This window comes from Cynoglossus semilaevis, chromosome 15 (assembly GCF_000523025.1).
Source record: "Cynoglossus semilaevis isolate Cse_v1.0 chromosome 15, Cse_v1.0, whole genome shotgun sequence".
Taxonomy (NCBI): Eukaryota; Metazoa; Chordata; class Actinopteri; order Pleuronectiformes; family Cynoglossidae; genus Cynoglossus; species Cynoglossus semilaevis.
The window spans coordinates 7,874,629-7,891,717 of NC_024321.1; the positions used below are offsets into that span (position 1 = coordinate 7,874,629).

At 41.3% G+C, this 17,089-nt stretch overlaps 1 protein-coding gene across 2 annotated transcripts in view; it reads left to right on the plus strand.

The window, feature by feature from the left end:
- Positions 1-13,878, plus strand: part of inppl1b (inositol polyphosphate phosphatase-like 1b) — a 19,012-nt gene extending 5,134 nt beyond the window's left edge. The window contains exons 2-27 of one of the 2 annotated variants that reach the window (XM_008326756.3): positions 763-826; positions 3,198-3,336; positions 3,515-3,626; positions 3,850-3,990; positions 4,588-4,675; positions 5,215-5,292; positions 5,415-5,558; positions 5,685-5,799; positions 5,889-5,989; positions 6,079-6,181; positions 6,264-6,460; positions 7,002-7,119; positions 7,201-7,297; positions 7,421-7,559; positions 7,649-7,748; positions 7,844-7,932; positions 8,422-8,503; positions 8,951-9,040; positions 9,126-9,239; positions 9,312-9,400; positions 9,488-9,575; positions 10,236-10,388; positions 10,804-10,885; positions 11,263-12,058; positions 12,141-12,259; positions 12,849-13,878. In XM_008326756.3, coding sequence (XP_008324978.1) covers positions 763-826; positions 3,198-3,336; positions 3,515-3,626; positions 3,850-3,990; positions 4,588-4,675; positions 5,215-5,292; positions 5,415-5,558; positions 5,685-5,799; positions 5,889-5,989; positions 6,079-6,181; positions 6,264-6,460; positions 7,002-7,119; positions 7,201-7,297; positions 7,421-7,559; positions 7,649-7,748; positions 7,844-7,932; positions 8,422-8,503; positions 8,951-9,040; positions 9,126-9,239; positions 9,312-9,400; positions 9,488-9,575; positions 10,236-10,388; positions 10,804-10,885; positions 11,263-12,058; positions 12,141-12,259; positions 12,849-12,942 — 3,532 coding nt within the window. In that variant the 3' untranslated portion in view covers positions 12,943-13,878. The remainder of the gene's footprint in view (positions 1-762; positions 827-3,197; positions 3,337-3,514; positions 3,627-3,849; positions 3,991-4,587; positions 4,676-5,214; positions 5,293-5,414; positions 5,559-5,684; positions 5,800-5,888; positions 5,990-6,078; positions 6,182-6,263; positions 6,461-7,001; positions 7,120-7,200; positions 7,298-7,420; positions 7,560-7,648; positions 7,749-7,843; positions 7,933-8,421; positions 8,504-8,950; positions 9,041-9,125; positions 9,240-9,311; positions 9,401-9,487; positions 9,576-10,235; positions 10,389-10,803; positions 10,886-11,262; positions 12,059-12,140; positions 12,260-12,848) is intronic. The other variant, XM_008326757.3, reaches the window with a different exon arrangement.
- Positions 13,879-17,089: the final 3,211 nt, after the last annotated feature.

Sequence of the window (17,089 nt, forward strand, 5' to 3'; positions counted from 1 at the left end):
CCCCTACCCCCCCTTTAAGGGACGGCTCCTGACGTCCCAACATAGGGGCTGGGAGGGTGGGAAAAACAGGTCCCACAGATGGAGAGGCTGCTGCAGTGAACGCTAAGCCGTGGTCAGGTTGCAGAGCGCTCAACTGTGCCTTCACACTCTCCCATTCTCGCTGCGTGGCACCGAAATCTGCCAGGAGAGCCTCCCAGTACGCTGGGTCCAGTCGGTGTTGGATCATTCTGTCAGGTACGAGCATCGCAGGGAGCAGGCAGGACCCAAATGCAGTACTGGAGAGACTCTTTCTGGTGAAGGAAGTTGATTAACAAAGTCCAAATTAACAAAACGCGAAGAACTAACAGGCATGGAACTCTCGAGGAACACGAGGAAACACAGAGTAGGAAACTCACCAACACGAAGATCCAACGCAGTCACAATGACCAACCACACACCACCACCACCACAATCACAATGATCCAACCCCGACAGTGAGGGAGAGGGGTATATATACACAGGGAACACCAGGTGACACAAGTGAAGCTAATTAACAACAGGTGAGTGTGATCCCATGATTACCCCACAAGAACACAGGAAAACACGGAACCAGACAGACATGACAGCCACAATGTCAATGAACTGTAAAACAACTGGCACCACTGTATGACAGTTACGGTGTTTTCACCACAGTCAGACATCGTTCATATAAATACAGTAGATTCATGTAGATTTAGTTTTTGGTATTAAATGATTTCCCCCCTTCCTCTCTCTCTCTCAAAGGTTCCAATGTCACGTTCACACCTATCGTATTCTTCCTGATGCCGACGGCCTCCTGGCAGTGCAGGTGAGTCAAGAGTGGGGAGTAAAGAGTAAAGACAAAAGTCTTGAACCAGAGAGAACCAGTTGTTCAGATAGGTTTCAGGATCAAACAATGGATTATTTTTGCTGGCGTAAAGGAGAACAGGAACATGTTTGTGTTTCCTGTCAGTACGGCCTCTGTTACAACTGCAAGTAGCCCTGTTTGTTTGAATGGCATCTCTGCCATGTGGCCGCATGTTTGCAGCATGAGCTCAGCAGCACAGAGGAGAAATTGTTTTTATATCTCAAAGATTCCTACTCAACCCACACACTAGGTCATTGAGCAACCGGTCTGCTTATTTGTTACGTTACATGTATGGGGGTGTTTGTATGAGCAACAAGACGTCCGTAGGATGTGGTGCGGTTAAAAAGGGGTGATGGTCTGTTTTTTCAAAAGTCAAGAAGGAGGTCATTTAGTCAGCAGATGACCTAATTATTAGACAGTAGAAACACGGGGAGTGGGTGAGAGAAAAGAAAATGGAAATAAACATACGGTCTCTTATTTCTAGCGTCTGTGTATTAAAGCCAGCGATGAGTTAAATAACCATTGTCTGGCAGTTGTTTTCAAACCTCCGACTTGGAAAAATCCTCAACTTTCAAATGAAAACCTTAAACTCTGTTGCTATTTCAGTTGTTTTTCCACTGCCATCAGTATAAACCTCCAGGACGTATTTTCCCTCCACTGGATTTGCTCCACTAACACACAAGTTGCACACTTACTTTCTTTCCTGCCAAGGACAGGAGTGAAGCTATTCCTGGGACCATTTTGTTGTTGTGTTTTGTTCCTTTTCATTTCCTTTTTACTGATCTTAAAAGACTACCCAGGCCTCCTGTACCGTGGTGTGAAACATCGTCCTTGATGTTGAAGTTTAGAGCTGACACTTTACCTGAGTCTTTTTCGTTTACAACATATTTTTTTACCCAGCATTCAGGTGTTGTTAAATGTCAAGAATGCTAAAATGGGCTTTTTAAAAACAATTTAGAAACAAAGATAATTTAGCTCCACTTCCTACCCAGCAGGGGGTGCTTTTAACGCCATTCCCTGGTCATGTCTAAACTGCTGGAATTTGTTTTCTTCATTTTTTTTTTTTACAAACAAAATGATCCATTCAATGCATCTTGATGTGAAGACTAGTGACTGTTAAATAAATATAACAAACGAACCTTTTCTCAGACATGTCATGGCTGATAGTTATTATTTCAATTATCAAGTGAATGAATAAATAGGTCATTGAAATAAAATAATATAGAATGTATGTATATGAGAGAGAGACCAGAGGAGAAGAGACACACAACTGTGGATGGGTCTGAATCTGAAATATATGACTCACATATTCTCAGGTGTTGTTATCTGCCCATAGGCTATAATGGAAACTACATGTCTTTACCTTTTACTCTCACTCTGCTGCGGTTTTATTAAAAAGAGGTCTTCAAATTGCAGTTAGGGCCATATGTTGACATGGTCAACCCTAATAGAGGGAGGACATCAGTGTCCTGCTGAGGGACTAAACAAAGTCAGTTTAACAGTGACATCCAATCCTGTAACACATATATCTACGCGCTACCGATCCAATATGTTTGGATGTAAGATTTGTGTACATGACAAGTACTGCGATGCATTAGCTTAGCGACACCATGTGCTCCTTTAACCTCAACAATCAGCTGTGTTTTTACAGCATTATGGTTGGCGTGTACGTTGTAATGTGCGACTGTTTGCATGTGAACACTGACACGTCGTCGCTAACTGGAGGGTTTTAGCTTCTGCCACATTGAACAATGACGGCCAACTGGTGTGTTCAGGAAGTGGCTGTCAGTGATGTCGCCTCTTCTGTCGTGTGCAGGCCACAGATTTAAATTCCTCCTGGGGCTTCTTTCTTATCAGAGCCAGGCATCTGTATGTAACTTTTTTTAGTCATGCAAATTAGCACTTCTTTATTCAAGCAGCAAATGGAAAGTTCTTCTTTTCATCTTTTTCTGTACTTTAGTTAAAAGTGTACTATATTAAGTACTTCTCTAGATGTAGCTTAGCAGAATTCATAAAAATTAATACTTGGTTTAAAAAAAAAAAAACCCAAAATGTTTAACAGTACCAGACCAAGTATGTCAGTACTGAGCTGGACGGTAGTTTCCAAAATGGGGGGTGCGTCCCCTTGGGGGAATTTTGACAATTGTCTTATTAACAAAAATGAGGCCCAGCCAAAAAGTTCAGCAACGATTGGACTGATCTTACTTTTTAAGAACATTTCTTTTCTTCTTTTTAATGTACTGTCCAGTTTTAGACACAACACCAGTCAATCTGTCCACACATATACTGTCTAACTTGTTTTTTTCTTACTTTTTACTTTACTTTTACACAGACAACACAGGGTGTGCAGGTGAACTGTTTCCGGACTCTGGATGACTTGGTGTTGGGGTACCAGGATCCACACAAAGGCCTGGTCACCCCTCTGCTCTACCCTGTTCCTCGAGATGTAGAGCCGGGAGATGAGAGCTCAGGTACGCCACCTGTCTGTGATCGCTGAAAATGTTCACCAAATATGTACATGTACTGAGGCTAGTGCCACGTATACATGCTCCTTGTACTTTGTTTAATTGGAAGATTTTTGTCATTTTTGATATAATAATTGTAGAAAACCTTCACTGATGCTGAATGTACGTTTTCATGTGTGCACAGATGATGAGAAGCCTCCTGTGGTCTCACCCTCTATCAACACAGCGCTTTCATCAGGACCAGCAGCTAAACCAGGAGCTCCTGCACCTCTGGTTGATAAATTACAGGAGTTCAGGTATGAATCTCCAGGAAGATAAAGCTTCAACAGTTGTTCTTTGTGAAGTCACCATTGATTCTGCATTTGCCCGACTCATATGCTGTAATCTGCTGGTTGACATCGTCTGATATTTCTGTTACTGTCTTCTCCAAATCTATATGTGATGAAAAAAAAAACTGCTGGTCTTGGTAGTGTCTGATTTTTAAGAAAGACTGTCTCCCATGTTGTGTCCTTCTCACAGTCATGGTGGTGACGTGATGAGTCTGCTCAATGACTACCTCTTCAATGAGCTGCCTCTGGACATTGAGAACGTACATAAAGGAGCCACAAATCTGTGCCACCTCAAGCGTACTTTGGGTACTGCATGCCAGGGTCTGAACAGGTAAACAGTCGTCTTCAAATGTTGTCTACTCCGCTGTAAATACTTGAATGCATTATTTTGATATTTTGATTTATGAATTGATTAGCTCTTGTATAGTAGTGGTTACAGAAATGCCTTCAGTATAGTGTTCTATCGTTCTCTAGTCACAAGGTGGTGCATGTAGAACCCAAACACAGCACTCAGAAACAGAACTGTAACTGGGCTGGGCAACTAAGAACAGAGAACACAGGGAACACACAGAACAGATGGCAGGCTGAGCAGAGAGTAGACACAGAACACTAGAACCAGACTCAGCCAAAGGAAATCACAGAGAGATCAGGCAGAAGTCAAGAAGCAGACATGGTCAGAGAGAGAACAAACAGAGACGCAGTTGGCAGAACTGAGGCTCCAGACAAAATGACAAAAAAACAACGAGCTGAGAAGGACAAAGTGAGGGAGGGAGGAGGCACAGGTGAGTGTGATGAACTGATTACACAGGGAGTGAGACAGAAGGACAGAGAGGCAGACAACCATGGAAGTGCTAGGTCATGTCTTTGCCAATGTATTTGTCTTTTGCAACGTGATTAAATAAATGTCCTGTGTTTGTCTGCTCTTCAGTGAGATCGACCTGACTCTGTCAAGCTTAGAAACCTTGGCCAAGGTCTTCGATCATCCGAGCTGCTCTTTAACACAGAACAAAGCACAGGTAAAGGAACAAGAACAGACAACATAGGGTTCTGACAACAGATGCTAACGGTGGAAACAGCTCAGTCTATATTAATATTCACTGGCAGCTAGTGGTCTGTGACACAGATAAAAACATTTGACCCTCAACTGTGCTCTTTATAAAAAAGAGAAGGATGTTAAAAAAAATATAACAATAAAATTCCATTTTATGTGCAATATTTATACAAATGCTAAGCTAACACGGTTTGTCTCACACTGTCACTTGCAAGCTGTGCATAAATCCTAGCTTTTGCTAAATGCTAAATACCCATAGACAACATCTCTCCAGTCCACGATTTGTTATATGCATAATTTTGTACATTTTGTGAGAAGATGCTAACTACAGAAGCTATCCTGCTACTGCTACATAGAAGTCAGTTGAAGATTAGCTTAAAGTTTAATACTGAAAACATAAGAACAAAATCACATCAGATGAGCTGCTGCGAATGAACTTAAGGAAGTTTTGTTAAAATATTATATGCTCAGAATTCTAATCAACATTTACTTTTCTTGAACAAGGGTCCAGATGTGGAGATGGACACTCTGTTGTGTAAGATTACAGCACTGGTCAGCCTTCTTTCATCCCTTGAGAAGAAGGTTTGGTTTTTTATTTATTTATTTATTTCAAATACAACACTCTGCTCTGCGTTAACATTTGTTTGACCGATAGTCGATGGAAAACTATCCTAACATTTATTGTTTTCTGTTTTTCTACAAAGGTGTTGAAAGCTCTACAGGATGCAGTGACCAATCACAACCTGGCAGCTCAGCCCAGTGCTGCAGCTCCACCTGAGCCAACAGTCACAAACAAACATGCTGTAAAGAGGACAGATGCCAGACAAGTACCAGTCCACACATTTCAGGTAGAACAGAAGAGAAAAATACTTCTAAAAATCTGCTCTTTTTGCTGTTACACTCCAATAATACAAGTGACTAATTCAACTGGAATTTAAAAAACAACAACCAGGTTTGACTCTATATGTCCCCAGGTGAAGATGGTGAGGTACGGCAGACAGAATGTTTCTGTAGATGTAAACACAGGGACGCTCATTTTTGACAAAAATACCGGTCCCTTTGGGAAGGAAAAGGTTTCACACGACAGAAGTAAGAACATGTTTCAACAGCAAGTAACATTTATTGTTCTGGAAATGCACCATGTAATCATCTTTCGCTGGGCGTGCGTGTATGTCCAGTCCTCCAGGTTGTCAAGTTTCAGAGCAGTCCGGCCAAGGTACGCATTGTGGTGGACAGTCACCACAACACCCCGCGGGAGATGACGTTTGAAAGCGCACGGGTAAATCAATACATAATATGTTTTAACGTCTGGCTGGCCTCGACAGCTTCCTCCTCCACGGTTCACTGACTCACAGTCCTTTCTTTCAGAAATGCGACTCTTTCTGCCAACTCCTCCTGATGATGAGAGGTCACCACTCTCAGCTGAGGGAACCCGACATGCTCTCCGTGTTTGTTGGCACCTGGAACATGGGTAACAGTGCACGTGGTGATGACAGTCCGTGTTATGCATGATTAGGTCGTGTGCTGCAGTAGAAACTGTGTTGTGTAAACAGGTGGCTCCCCTCCTCCACGCAGCCTGCAGACCTGGGTGACCTGCTGTGGGCTGGGAAACACCCCTGATGAGTCAGTCTCCCTCCTTCCACATGACATCTATGCCTTTGGGACTCAAGAAAACCCTCAGGGCGAGAAGGAGTGGACGGAAAATATCAGAGAAACCCTGCGCAGCTATACACACATAGACTTTAAACAAGTAACTCAGCTTTTCCATTTTTTTTTATGTTTCTTTCTTTGGAGAACCATTTTACAAGATTCTTTTATGCAGCTAACTGCACTATTTATAAAATTAAAACCCCCCATGTAAAAACTATTATAAATAAGTCTTGAGGACATATTTTTAAATTTTATTTTATTCTATAACAAATATTTTCTTATTATTTCCTCATTAAAAACATGGAATTAATTTACATCATTACAGACAGAGTTGAATTGTTTCACAATATACAAAAAACAATTATTGCAAAATTAAAAAAAACTTTCCTTCAGTGTAGTGGTTCAGCAAAAATTCAGTTTTTCCTGTTCTTGTGTAGAGCCAATAATTTTTTCTTCATATATATATATATATATATATATATATATATATATATATATATATATATATATATATATATATATATATATATAGCGCAAGACTAAGAAAGTCTACCTACTTATATTTAAAAGACGGGAATGCTTCTAAATTAGCCAAGCCCGTGTTTTTGGCATGTCCTGTAATGCAAGTAATTGTCCTGCAGGTGGCAGTGCAGTCCCTCTGGAACATGAGGCTGGCTGTGTTTGTGAGTTCAGAGCACGAGAGTCGCGTCAGTCATGTGAACACAGCCAGTGTGAAGACTGGCTTGGGAAACACGTTAGGTAGAGTGTACTTTAATTGGACTCGTAATTGTAATTATAATAATATAATTATAATCATAATTATAATGATTATTATTTCAGGGAACAAGGGCGCCATTGGCGTCTCCTTCCTCTTTAATGGAACGTCTTTTGGCTTCGTCAATTGTCACCTGACCTCTGGAAGTGAGAAAGTCCTGAGGTGCTTTAAATCCACAGTATTTACACTACACTGCATGTACTGCATATGTACACATACTATGTTATTTATTGGAATCCCTCATTTATACATATGTGTATCACCTTCTGTGTATGTGATGAGTAGGAGGAACCAGAACTTTGTGGACATCCTTCGACTGCTCTCTTTAGGCGACAAACATCTCGGTGCGTTTGACATCAGCCTGCGCTTCACACATCTGTTCTGGTGTGGAGACCTCAACTACAGACTGGACCTGGATGTACAGGTCAGTGGGCCCGAGTCCAGACCTATAAACCTAGAATTAAACCTGAATTCAAATCACTGATGTTCACTCATTTGTTTCTCTGATCTCAGGACATCCTAAAACATGTGTCCAAGAGGGAGTTTGATCAGCTCATGTGTGCAGATCAGCTGACCCGAGAGAGACACAAGAGGAAGACCTTCCTCAACTTTAGTAGGCTTTCATTTTCATATTTAAAAAAAAAAAACACACTTATGACTTATCAGCACAATCCATGTGACGTATTCTTTCCGTCCGTCATGTTGTAGAGGAGGAAAAGATCACCTTTCCACCCACGTATCGATACGAGCGTGGCTCCAGAGACTGTTATCTTTGGCAGAAGTACAAGACGTCAGGGGTGGGTTGAGTTTACAAAGAAAGAAGTCCCTGTAATAACTGCCAGAACACACCCTCCTGTGACGAACCAACTAAAATACAGGCCGAGCTCCTTCAATAGCCATCATTTCTATGGCATTTTTATACATTAGCACTTCTCCCCATGGTGCTGTCGTACTGCACTGAGCTACTCTACAAAGTCCTTCCATCAATTCAATTCTCCAGAAACATGAAACATGAAGAACAGGACTAATTTTTAAAAAAAAATCTATCTGGCTGTTTGAGTTGCCTGTTTGTAGGGACAGGTGACTTCGACAGCAGCTGTCACACGTACTATAAATACAATGCTAAGAATAATCCTAGTGCAAAGAAAAGGAATGCAAAGCTTCTCAGGAATGAATGTGTCTCCAGATTTACATTTGTCATGTTCAACTTTAGACTTAAAGATATTGTAAAAAAATAAAAATAAATAAATAGACATGTTGATTTACAGCTGAATCTCTTTGTTTAGGTGCGGGTCAACGTTCCCTCCTGGTGTGACAGGATCCTGTGGAAGTCCTATCCTGAAACGCACATGAGATGCACGTCATACGGTGAGACGTGGTTTACAGTGAGGCAGAAATCAAGTCAAACCTGGACAAATCATTTCAGAAAATGATTTAACACCTTTGCTTTTGTATGTTTCTCAAGCTGGTTTCAAATCTCAGAACCACTGATGAATCTTTGCTTCATGGTTTCTTTCCCCTGAGTTTCTTAAGGATTACATTTTAACATGACACTTTATTTAATGTCCTCTGTTTATCTTATAATTAAAAACTGTGAAGGTGAAGTGTGTTATATTATACTGGAACTATATGGAAAAGAAACCAGTATCTGAACTGCCAGGAAGAGCCCTGACTGATCATGGACTGGAGAACAGCTCTTAAAGTGTGACAGGATCTTTTGTGTCGTTAACGTGACTCAGGTCTAAAGCTGAACACAGCACAGTGTTGTTGTTGTTGTTGTTGTGGGTTAAAGTGATGCTTTCTGTCTGTTACCAGGATGCACTGATGACATCTTTACCAGTGATCACTCACCTGTTTTTGCCACCTTCCAAGTGGGAGTGACATCAACATCCTGCTTCAAACCAGGTGCTGACATCATCGAGGTCCACTGGACACAAACATGACTGAGAGGAGAGAACAGTATTATTACAATTTTTTTTTTTTCTCACAGATTCAAATCCAAGCAAAGAGAGGGCCTGGATTGAGCTGGAAGGCATCGAGGCCATTGTGAAAACGTCAAGTAAAGCAAAGTTCTTCATCGAGTTCTATTCAACCTGCCTTGAAGGTATGATTTTACATTCAAGACAATTAAAAATCATAAATAAAAGCAACCTTTGAGTCTCATCTTTCACTGCAGAGACACGACGATCAAGTGAGAATGACTCCCAGGGCTGCGACGTTCCTGGTTTTCTCAAACTGGGCTGGTCCTTCAAACAACTGCCTAAGGTTCACAGTCGGCTGGTCTATCATGGAAATGTATCTTTTTCATTCAAAGTAACTGTTGTGTCTTTACTCTGGACATTTGTGTCGTAGCTCCTTCCAGTCCAGTCTGACATGGAGTACCTGCAGGAACAATACCTGCTGCTGTCTGTCAAGTCATGTGATGGCTTTGAGTCATACGGTTGGTCCTTTAAATAGTCCTCTAATGAATGGTGACTTTGTTGATTTGACCTTAACCACAAAACAGACTAATAGAACAAAGGGCTTTAAACTAGAACGTTAGTATTCCCCAATCTTTTTTCCTAATGGAATTCTGGCTACTGAGAAAAAAGTAGTCATTGCCAGCCCTGTAACACAGTGACCTGTGTATTTAAAGGTAAAGTACATTATTTACATTCTTCTGGTGAAATGTAGAAAAAACACCAGAGGCTAAAATGCAGGCCTCGAAAATTACAGAACTTCCTTCATATTTTTCTGTACATTTTTTTGACTTAAAGTTCAGAAAAATAATTTAATAATTAAAAAAGCTTTTTTTTTCTGGACATGGTAAATTTATGTCAATAATGGTATTTTGTCCTACATTCAGAGTTCTACACACTTGTGCGGGTTGAGTTTTTAAACCAGAATTCAGTTTTTGTAGAAAAAAAAATTGATTTTCTGACATGTTTTTGTTACATAATGAGATAACTTTACACTACACTTTGTCTCTCACCGCCTGTTCTCTATTTGAATTAAATTCCCCTGACACTATCTGTCACCATTGAGTTCTTTGTTGATTGTGTTTCAAGGTGACGAGCCTTATAGATCCAATCAATAATGCTTTAAAAATCCTCTACAATAGGTGAATGCTGTGTAGCTCTCCGCTCACTCACTCGTGCACCAGAGCAGTTTGAGACATTTCTGAGTCACCGGGGTGAAGAAATGGGCTCCATAAGAGGAAGGGTCAGGGTCCACGTGCCCAAGGACAGGAGGGGAACGCGGGAGAAGGTTTATGGTGGGTCAACCGGAAGTGTCTGTTTTCATAATTGCTGCCTTGCTTGCACTTTCACTTCCCACTTAACTCTCTTCTCCGCCGACACTGCCTCCTCTGACTCTCCTGTGAGCCTCACATTGCTTCCTCTATTCGGTTCCTCAACCATCCCTGGTTTGGCTTTTCATTTGCTGGTTTCTTTCGACCGCTTCCTCTTTTTGGCTCCTGAATGACTGACCCTGACCAGATGCATCCTGAGACACTGAAACAACTCAGATGAGTATTATGTCACCAGGTCAGGGGCCACACATACACGTACCAAACACATTGATGTGTGACAGCAATCTGACACAGCCCTTGTTCAACAACAACAACAACAACAACAACAACACACAAGCTTGAAATATTGATTCCTATTTTAATGATTTGACTGTTTCAGAGCTGGTGTGTTTTGAGAAAGATGATAAACGCCCTGGGAGAGGGCAGATGTCTCCTGCGACTACACGGGCTCCAATAAATAGGTGAGGATTACTTCCTGTTTCACAGTGCCTTTTCATTTCACAAGAAATTTTAGGGTATAGAGGAATAAGGTAAGCTTACATACATATTTTTTTATTTCAACTGCATGATTATATACATGCTCCAGACAGGCTGAGTCAGCCATTTTTAATTTAATTTAATTCAGCTGATTTTTATTTTAAGTAGGTATTTTACATTACACTTTCTATTTTGATTTTATTTTAATTTAGCTTTAGCCAATCACATCTTCAACACTTTAGCATGCTGTGTTGTCACTTAAGTCAGGCTGTGTCAGGAACCTTATTTTAAATGACTTCCAATTAGGTCATACGGTGTCAGTTTTGTCTGTTAAAATTTACGACTTGTATATTCATCACAGATCCTCTCCACACCCACCAACTCTGACTCCGAGCAACTACACCAATCCCGCCTACTTCCTCTTTGAAGGCGTGTCAGTGCCACGCAGGGTGGAGGAGGCGCTCCAGCAGAGGGACCCTCAGGTCATCTGGTCTGGCAACGAGGCCTTGCAGCTCCCAAAAATCTCAGGACGTCAGGGCTTTGACAGGGGACCCTGTCGAAGATCAGACTTTACAGAGATTGAGATTCCCGCCGTCCCCCTTCAGTACAAACCCAAGAACGACCTGCAAACACCCCAAACCAACTCCTCCTATCAACTCTTTCCTGCCAAAGACCCGTCTCCAATATCTCCACCCACTAGTAAAGTCATCTCACAGTACCAGGAGCAGATTTCACAACCCAGAGACAATTACACCAGTAAAAATACTGTTCAGGACTCAGTGCTGCCTGAGAAGAACCTGAGGAATTTGTATATGAATCAGTCGTCAGTCATTCGAGAGAAAAACAGAAGAGATCAACATCAGCACGTCCCAGAGAGAACAAACAAAATTATCCCTGCGACCAAGGCTCCGTCTGTATTCCCATACACCCCCAAACACATACCACACATTCACACCTCTGTTCCCTGGGTGGTGGATCAGCGCCCCCCCGCACCTACAGGAGACAACTCTCTAACTGCTCTGCAAATCGCCAAATCCTTGAGCGAGGTTGACTTCTTCCCCTCAGAACACAGAGTACCAGCCATGATCAACCAGAGGACAGGTTATAGAAATGGCCCTTCACTGTACTCTGATCGAGGCTACAGCTGGGAGAAAAAGGTAAGACGCTGTTCTTTTTTCTTTTTTTTTAACAACAAATCCTCTGGTTTTCTGTAACTGTTTTGTCTGTTGAATCTTGAAGCAGGTGTCTGTCCTCCAGGGTGCACCAGAGACAGTACGGGAGCTTCTCACCACACTGGGTCTTCAGAAATACACTCTGGGACTCAGTCTCAACGGCTGGGATGATCTGGATTACTTCAGGTAAAAGGACTCTGAGTGCTGTAAGGTCGCACACTACTGCACTTTTACTGTACAAAAAGTTGTACACAACTACTCTTTACTTCATGGACTGAGATGTGCTAGGTCTGCACGTCTGTACTCATTTTGTGTGTAGTCTGATACATTTTTTGGAGAGCTTGTAAATGCGCAGTCCAACCAGTCGGAGCAGTACCTCTGGGAATCGTGGGGGTGCTGTTCACATGTGCATGAAAGGAACAGCAAGAAGAGCTGTATAAGATAAAAGATAGAGTGTGAATTCCATTTCATACAGGTTAGACAAAAGAAAGTGAAGAATGTTGAGTGGCAAAAGTTCAGAAAGTTCAGAAACCCTTTAGAGACAGAGCTGAAATCAGATGAAGTCAAGCGCAAAGACGTCGTTTTTTTTCTTAGGCTTCAAATGAAGCTTTCTGGAGAGTAAGGACTAGATTGACCTCCATTTAAGCAAAGTGTGTTGTCTCTTACAGACCAAGTGATTAGAATGAGGATACAAACCAATTCAGGGTACAAAGATGAACTATTTCAATAAGCAGTTTTAGTTTTTTCATTTTCTTTCTGTTGGTCTGCTCCACAGCGGCATCACAGAGGAGGATCTGCGGGCTGCAGGTGTGACGAACCCATCACACAGACGCAGGATCCTTGAGAATCTGCCCAGGAACTGGAACTGAAGCAAAGCACAAACTGTGTTAGTACTTTTCACTTTGGACTAGAAGAACAGACAAAACTGAGATGTTAAAAAGAAGACAGACGTCAATCGCAGCAGCTGGACATTTCCCACACCCGTCCTCTCCTCTGTCCATCTTTTCATTTACTCACCCATTCATGCTGTACTGAATGGATGAAGACTGTACTGTGTCTTTGATAAGGCAGACATTCCTTGTGTCTTTGTTTTGTTGGATATCTTACACTGAAAGTGAAAATCTGAAAATGAAAATTTAGAATCCAACATTGTTTTGACACTAAATCAGTGTCTCTGATGGTTTCTGACTTTGAGCGACTTTGTGGGCGAAGAAAAAAAAAAAAGAAGACAAACGAGTAAATGACTGCACCTGTTTTGGGACCACATTTTACTATAAGCACAGTAAAAGTCTTTCTCTGTGTCCCAGTGAAGGCCAGGGGAAAATGGCACATGAAAAAAATGAAACTTTCTGGACATTTTAGTTTTAAAACAAGAGCTGAAATATGAATTTATCTGATTAAATGTCTTGAAGAGAAACAGCACTTTGAACAGCTTAGCTACAGGATTACTATATATCCTGAAATGTAAAGGCCGTAACAAATAAAGTTTACCGCCCTAATCAATGCAAGTCTTTCAGAAAAGACCAACATTGAACTTAAAATACGTTTCAAAACAGTGGTGATAAACAGAAATTCTTCTGATTTTAATTTGTTGAAATAGCAAAGTGTCTGAACTCTGCACAGTCGGATTCTGATTCATTCTGCCGTCATTCTTCACTGATCCTCAGAGCTGTGCGATATGAAAGGAAAACCTTGTTGTCTTTTGTCCCTAACTGTTTGTTTTGGCAGCAAGGTCTCATTGATTTATGTTATAAATGATTTGTACATGTCTGTTAAAAAAAATATAATACTTCAGTTTACGGTGGTCACACATGTCTAGTGTTTACCTTTCACCTTCGTCCTCTCCCCTGTGTGCTTTCCTTTATTCAGCTACTATTGAGTGTGAGCTTGTAAAAAGCCCTCTGTCAAACTCAGCCAGCGTAAAATCCACAGCTGCTCTTATCGACTGGAGCAGTGTCTGAACACTTTCCTAGAAGGCCCCGCTGCATCGCGCTCCGTTTACCGTCTCCTTCCACTGTCCTACTATCATGTCACTTAATCTAAGTCCATGTCCGCGGTGCATGTTTGATCTGTCTACAGTCAAGTGCAAAAAGCAGCTCCTCTCTGTTGCTAAGTAAACACAAGCGATTTAAGAGAATTATTTATTGCAAATGCCTCATAAATACTTTACAATAGTTATTACAGATAAAAAATATCTCTGTCACAGGTCAATCATCATTTCTAAAACTTTAAAATGTAATCAGAGCCCTTTCTAGGCAGTATTATGGGTTGGCTCTCCCCCATCATTCACCACTGCACACACAACACCAATCAGGAATGGAACTGCTATATGACAGAATTGAACGTCTAACTATTGATCAAACACACTGAAAACAAACACATGGAAATAGCAATAAATAACAGGAAATAACATAAATGAAACCAGAGTTCCTGCTCAGGTTTTATAGAAATAGAATGTATAGATATGATGATGCATTTTAATGTAAAACATTGGCACCAACCCTGAGTATAGTTTGGTTGATACTCCTCTTTATGTGAAATGCAAAGTTTCATCAAAGGCTGTGGTCGGCCCAGGTCAGGGACCACAGATGAGTCAGGATCAACTTCTGTTTTGGGAACGAGACCCAGATTATTCCATCCTATCAGTTTGTGTGGTGGCCAACTCCAAACAACAAACTTCCTGCCCATATTTTCCTTTGCTTACACAGCACTGTTTCTGACCTTGACAGTATCTGCACTCTGGGAAGACTGTGTGATGCACTTATTTGCATTTGCAATTGTGTTCAAATCGTATTTGCAATCGCTGTAAAATGCAGCGATAAAGAGCAGTGACATTTATGTCCAACCAGGCACAACAATCAAATCCCTTTAAAACCCGTTTCAGGTGCAGAGACTTGAAACATAAAAAGAGCGTCCACAACAACAGTTCTGGAAATGGCCTTTGTATTTATGACATCTTTCACCTAAATTTGTCACAATACTAAGTGTTACCACCTGGAATTTGAAGGTTTGTTTGGGTTCGACACCATCAGGGACGTTGAGTTCGGGAAGTATAAACACCTCAGAGAGACAGTTTAGAGACACATGTTCATGTTAGCTGATGTGACTGCATATTCTTTAGTTTTCATTTATAAATAGACCTATAAAGTGTGACCAACCTGACAAATGCCAGCACTTAAGTCCATGGAGACTCATTCATCAGATCAACTAAATAACAGCTCACATCTGATGTGAACATGTTCCTGAAATAACTCAGATCTAACACTCACTGTGTATTTGAGTTGTAGTTCTCACTGCAGGCAGTTACTTATTAAGGCATGACCAAACACAGCAGGTATGTGTCACTGACCCCTGTGTGGAATGACTGCTGTGATGTCATCACCCACAGAATTGCTGGGAACTTTGGGAAAGTTTCAGTCAGAAGACTGGTGCTGTTGTCATGTCCACTAATGCAGAATGTGGAGTGTAGAAACCTCTGGCCAGGAATTGAACCGAGGCCTCTCGTGTGGTAGGCGAGAATGCTACCACTGAACCACCAATGCACAGATATGAAAACCACCTCCTGCCACCTTTAACAATTGAGTTAAAGTTCACTGAGGTTATATCTTTAATATGAACGACTCACTTCTTATGTTTCAGGTCTTCCTGGTGTGGAGTTTACAGCATGGTTTCTCCTTCTATTCCTGCAAAGGTTAAAGTACCTCCCTCTGCTGGCGTGCCTTTGGATCATGAAGCTGCGAGAATTTCATCTCATCAAGAAAGTGATTATGAACAGTTGCCAGAGTGTTAAACTTTTCTTTAAACATTTGTCAAATTACAAACCCCCCCTCCGCCCCCGCCCTCTATGCTGTAAATCCCTCCGCCCTCCGCTGCACTCTCTCCTCCTGATGGAGAACAGACTTTGTCGTTGGCCCACTCACATTCCAACATCTCACCACAGAAACTCACACAGTTCACAAACAGAGAGGCTCAGTGCCACCAGTCAGACCCCGACTCTGAATGAATCTCATGATGAGGACGGCGTTGGCTTCTCTCCCTCTCTGTTTTTTCTTTTTTACATCTGAATCACAACTTTAAACAATAATAATAATATATAATAATCCATACGTGAGAAAAACCTTTTGTTTGTGTTAGCTTTCAGTTGATAATTTCCAGCCTCTCATTAAACTGACATTAAAGGCACCTTCAGGAATGGGACGAATTGTTACCTTTTCTAAATTTCAGCTGAGACGCGTATGGGTCCATTATCAGACAAGAGAACTTAACTTTACGATAAAAGCTCTTTGCACCTAAACACATCTTAAGCCATTTGCGTAACTATTTGTAGAGTTGAAATCAGTTTATAGGGACTTTTTTTTGTTTTTGTTTTGTAGCAGTTGGTGTCGCAGAAAGACAAGACAAACAGTCGTCAATTCTGTCCCGGCAGCAGTGTGAAGATGTTGTGTTTTACGCCACCAAGGTGCAGCTGAGCAAATATAACATTTCATAAGATTTATTATGTTTACTTTTACTGACTTACAATAAGTGATGCTCTGACACACCTGTTGGAAGAAAGGAGATAAGGCTCTGCAGAGTGTAGCAAAATGTCAAGAGAATGTGACTGAAAATGAATGACAAGATGTTTCTGGAGGTCTCCACAGTACATTTTAGTTCAAGTGCATTGGTTGAAACTATGAATATTTTTATAGCGCCTTGTCTTGCAGCTGTTTGTGGCTTATCATATAGGAAGAGGAAAGCAGTGCCACAGGATGGAATTACTGCAGGAAACACAGCACAGCAGTTGGAAAATATACGCTGATGTTGAAGATTCAACAACACGTACAGCAGACGGACACGTGGTATTTTTAGAATGTAGGTTTTGGAGAGTGAGTGGAGTATATAAAATGTTTAAGAGGGGGTGTGGCTGTGTCTTTTTGGGAGGTGGTGGTGGGTGGGAGTCGCCTTAGAGGACTTTTTGGCTGTAAGTAGGTAGAGCGAATAACAACAACAAAATACTAACATTTACACAGCGATGTC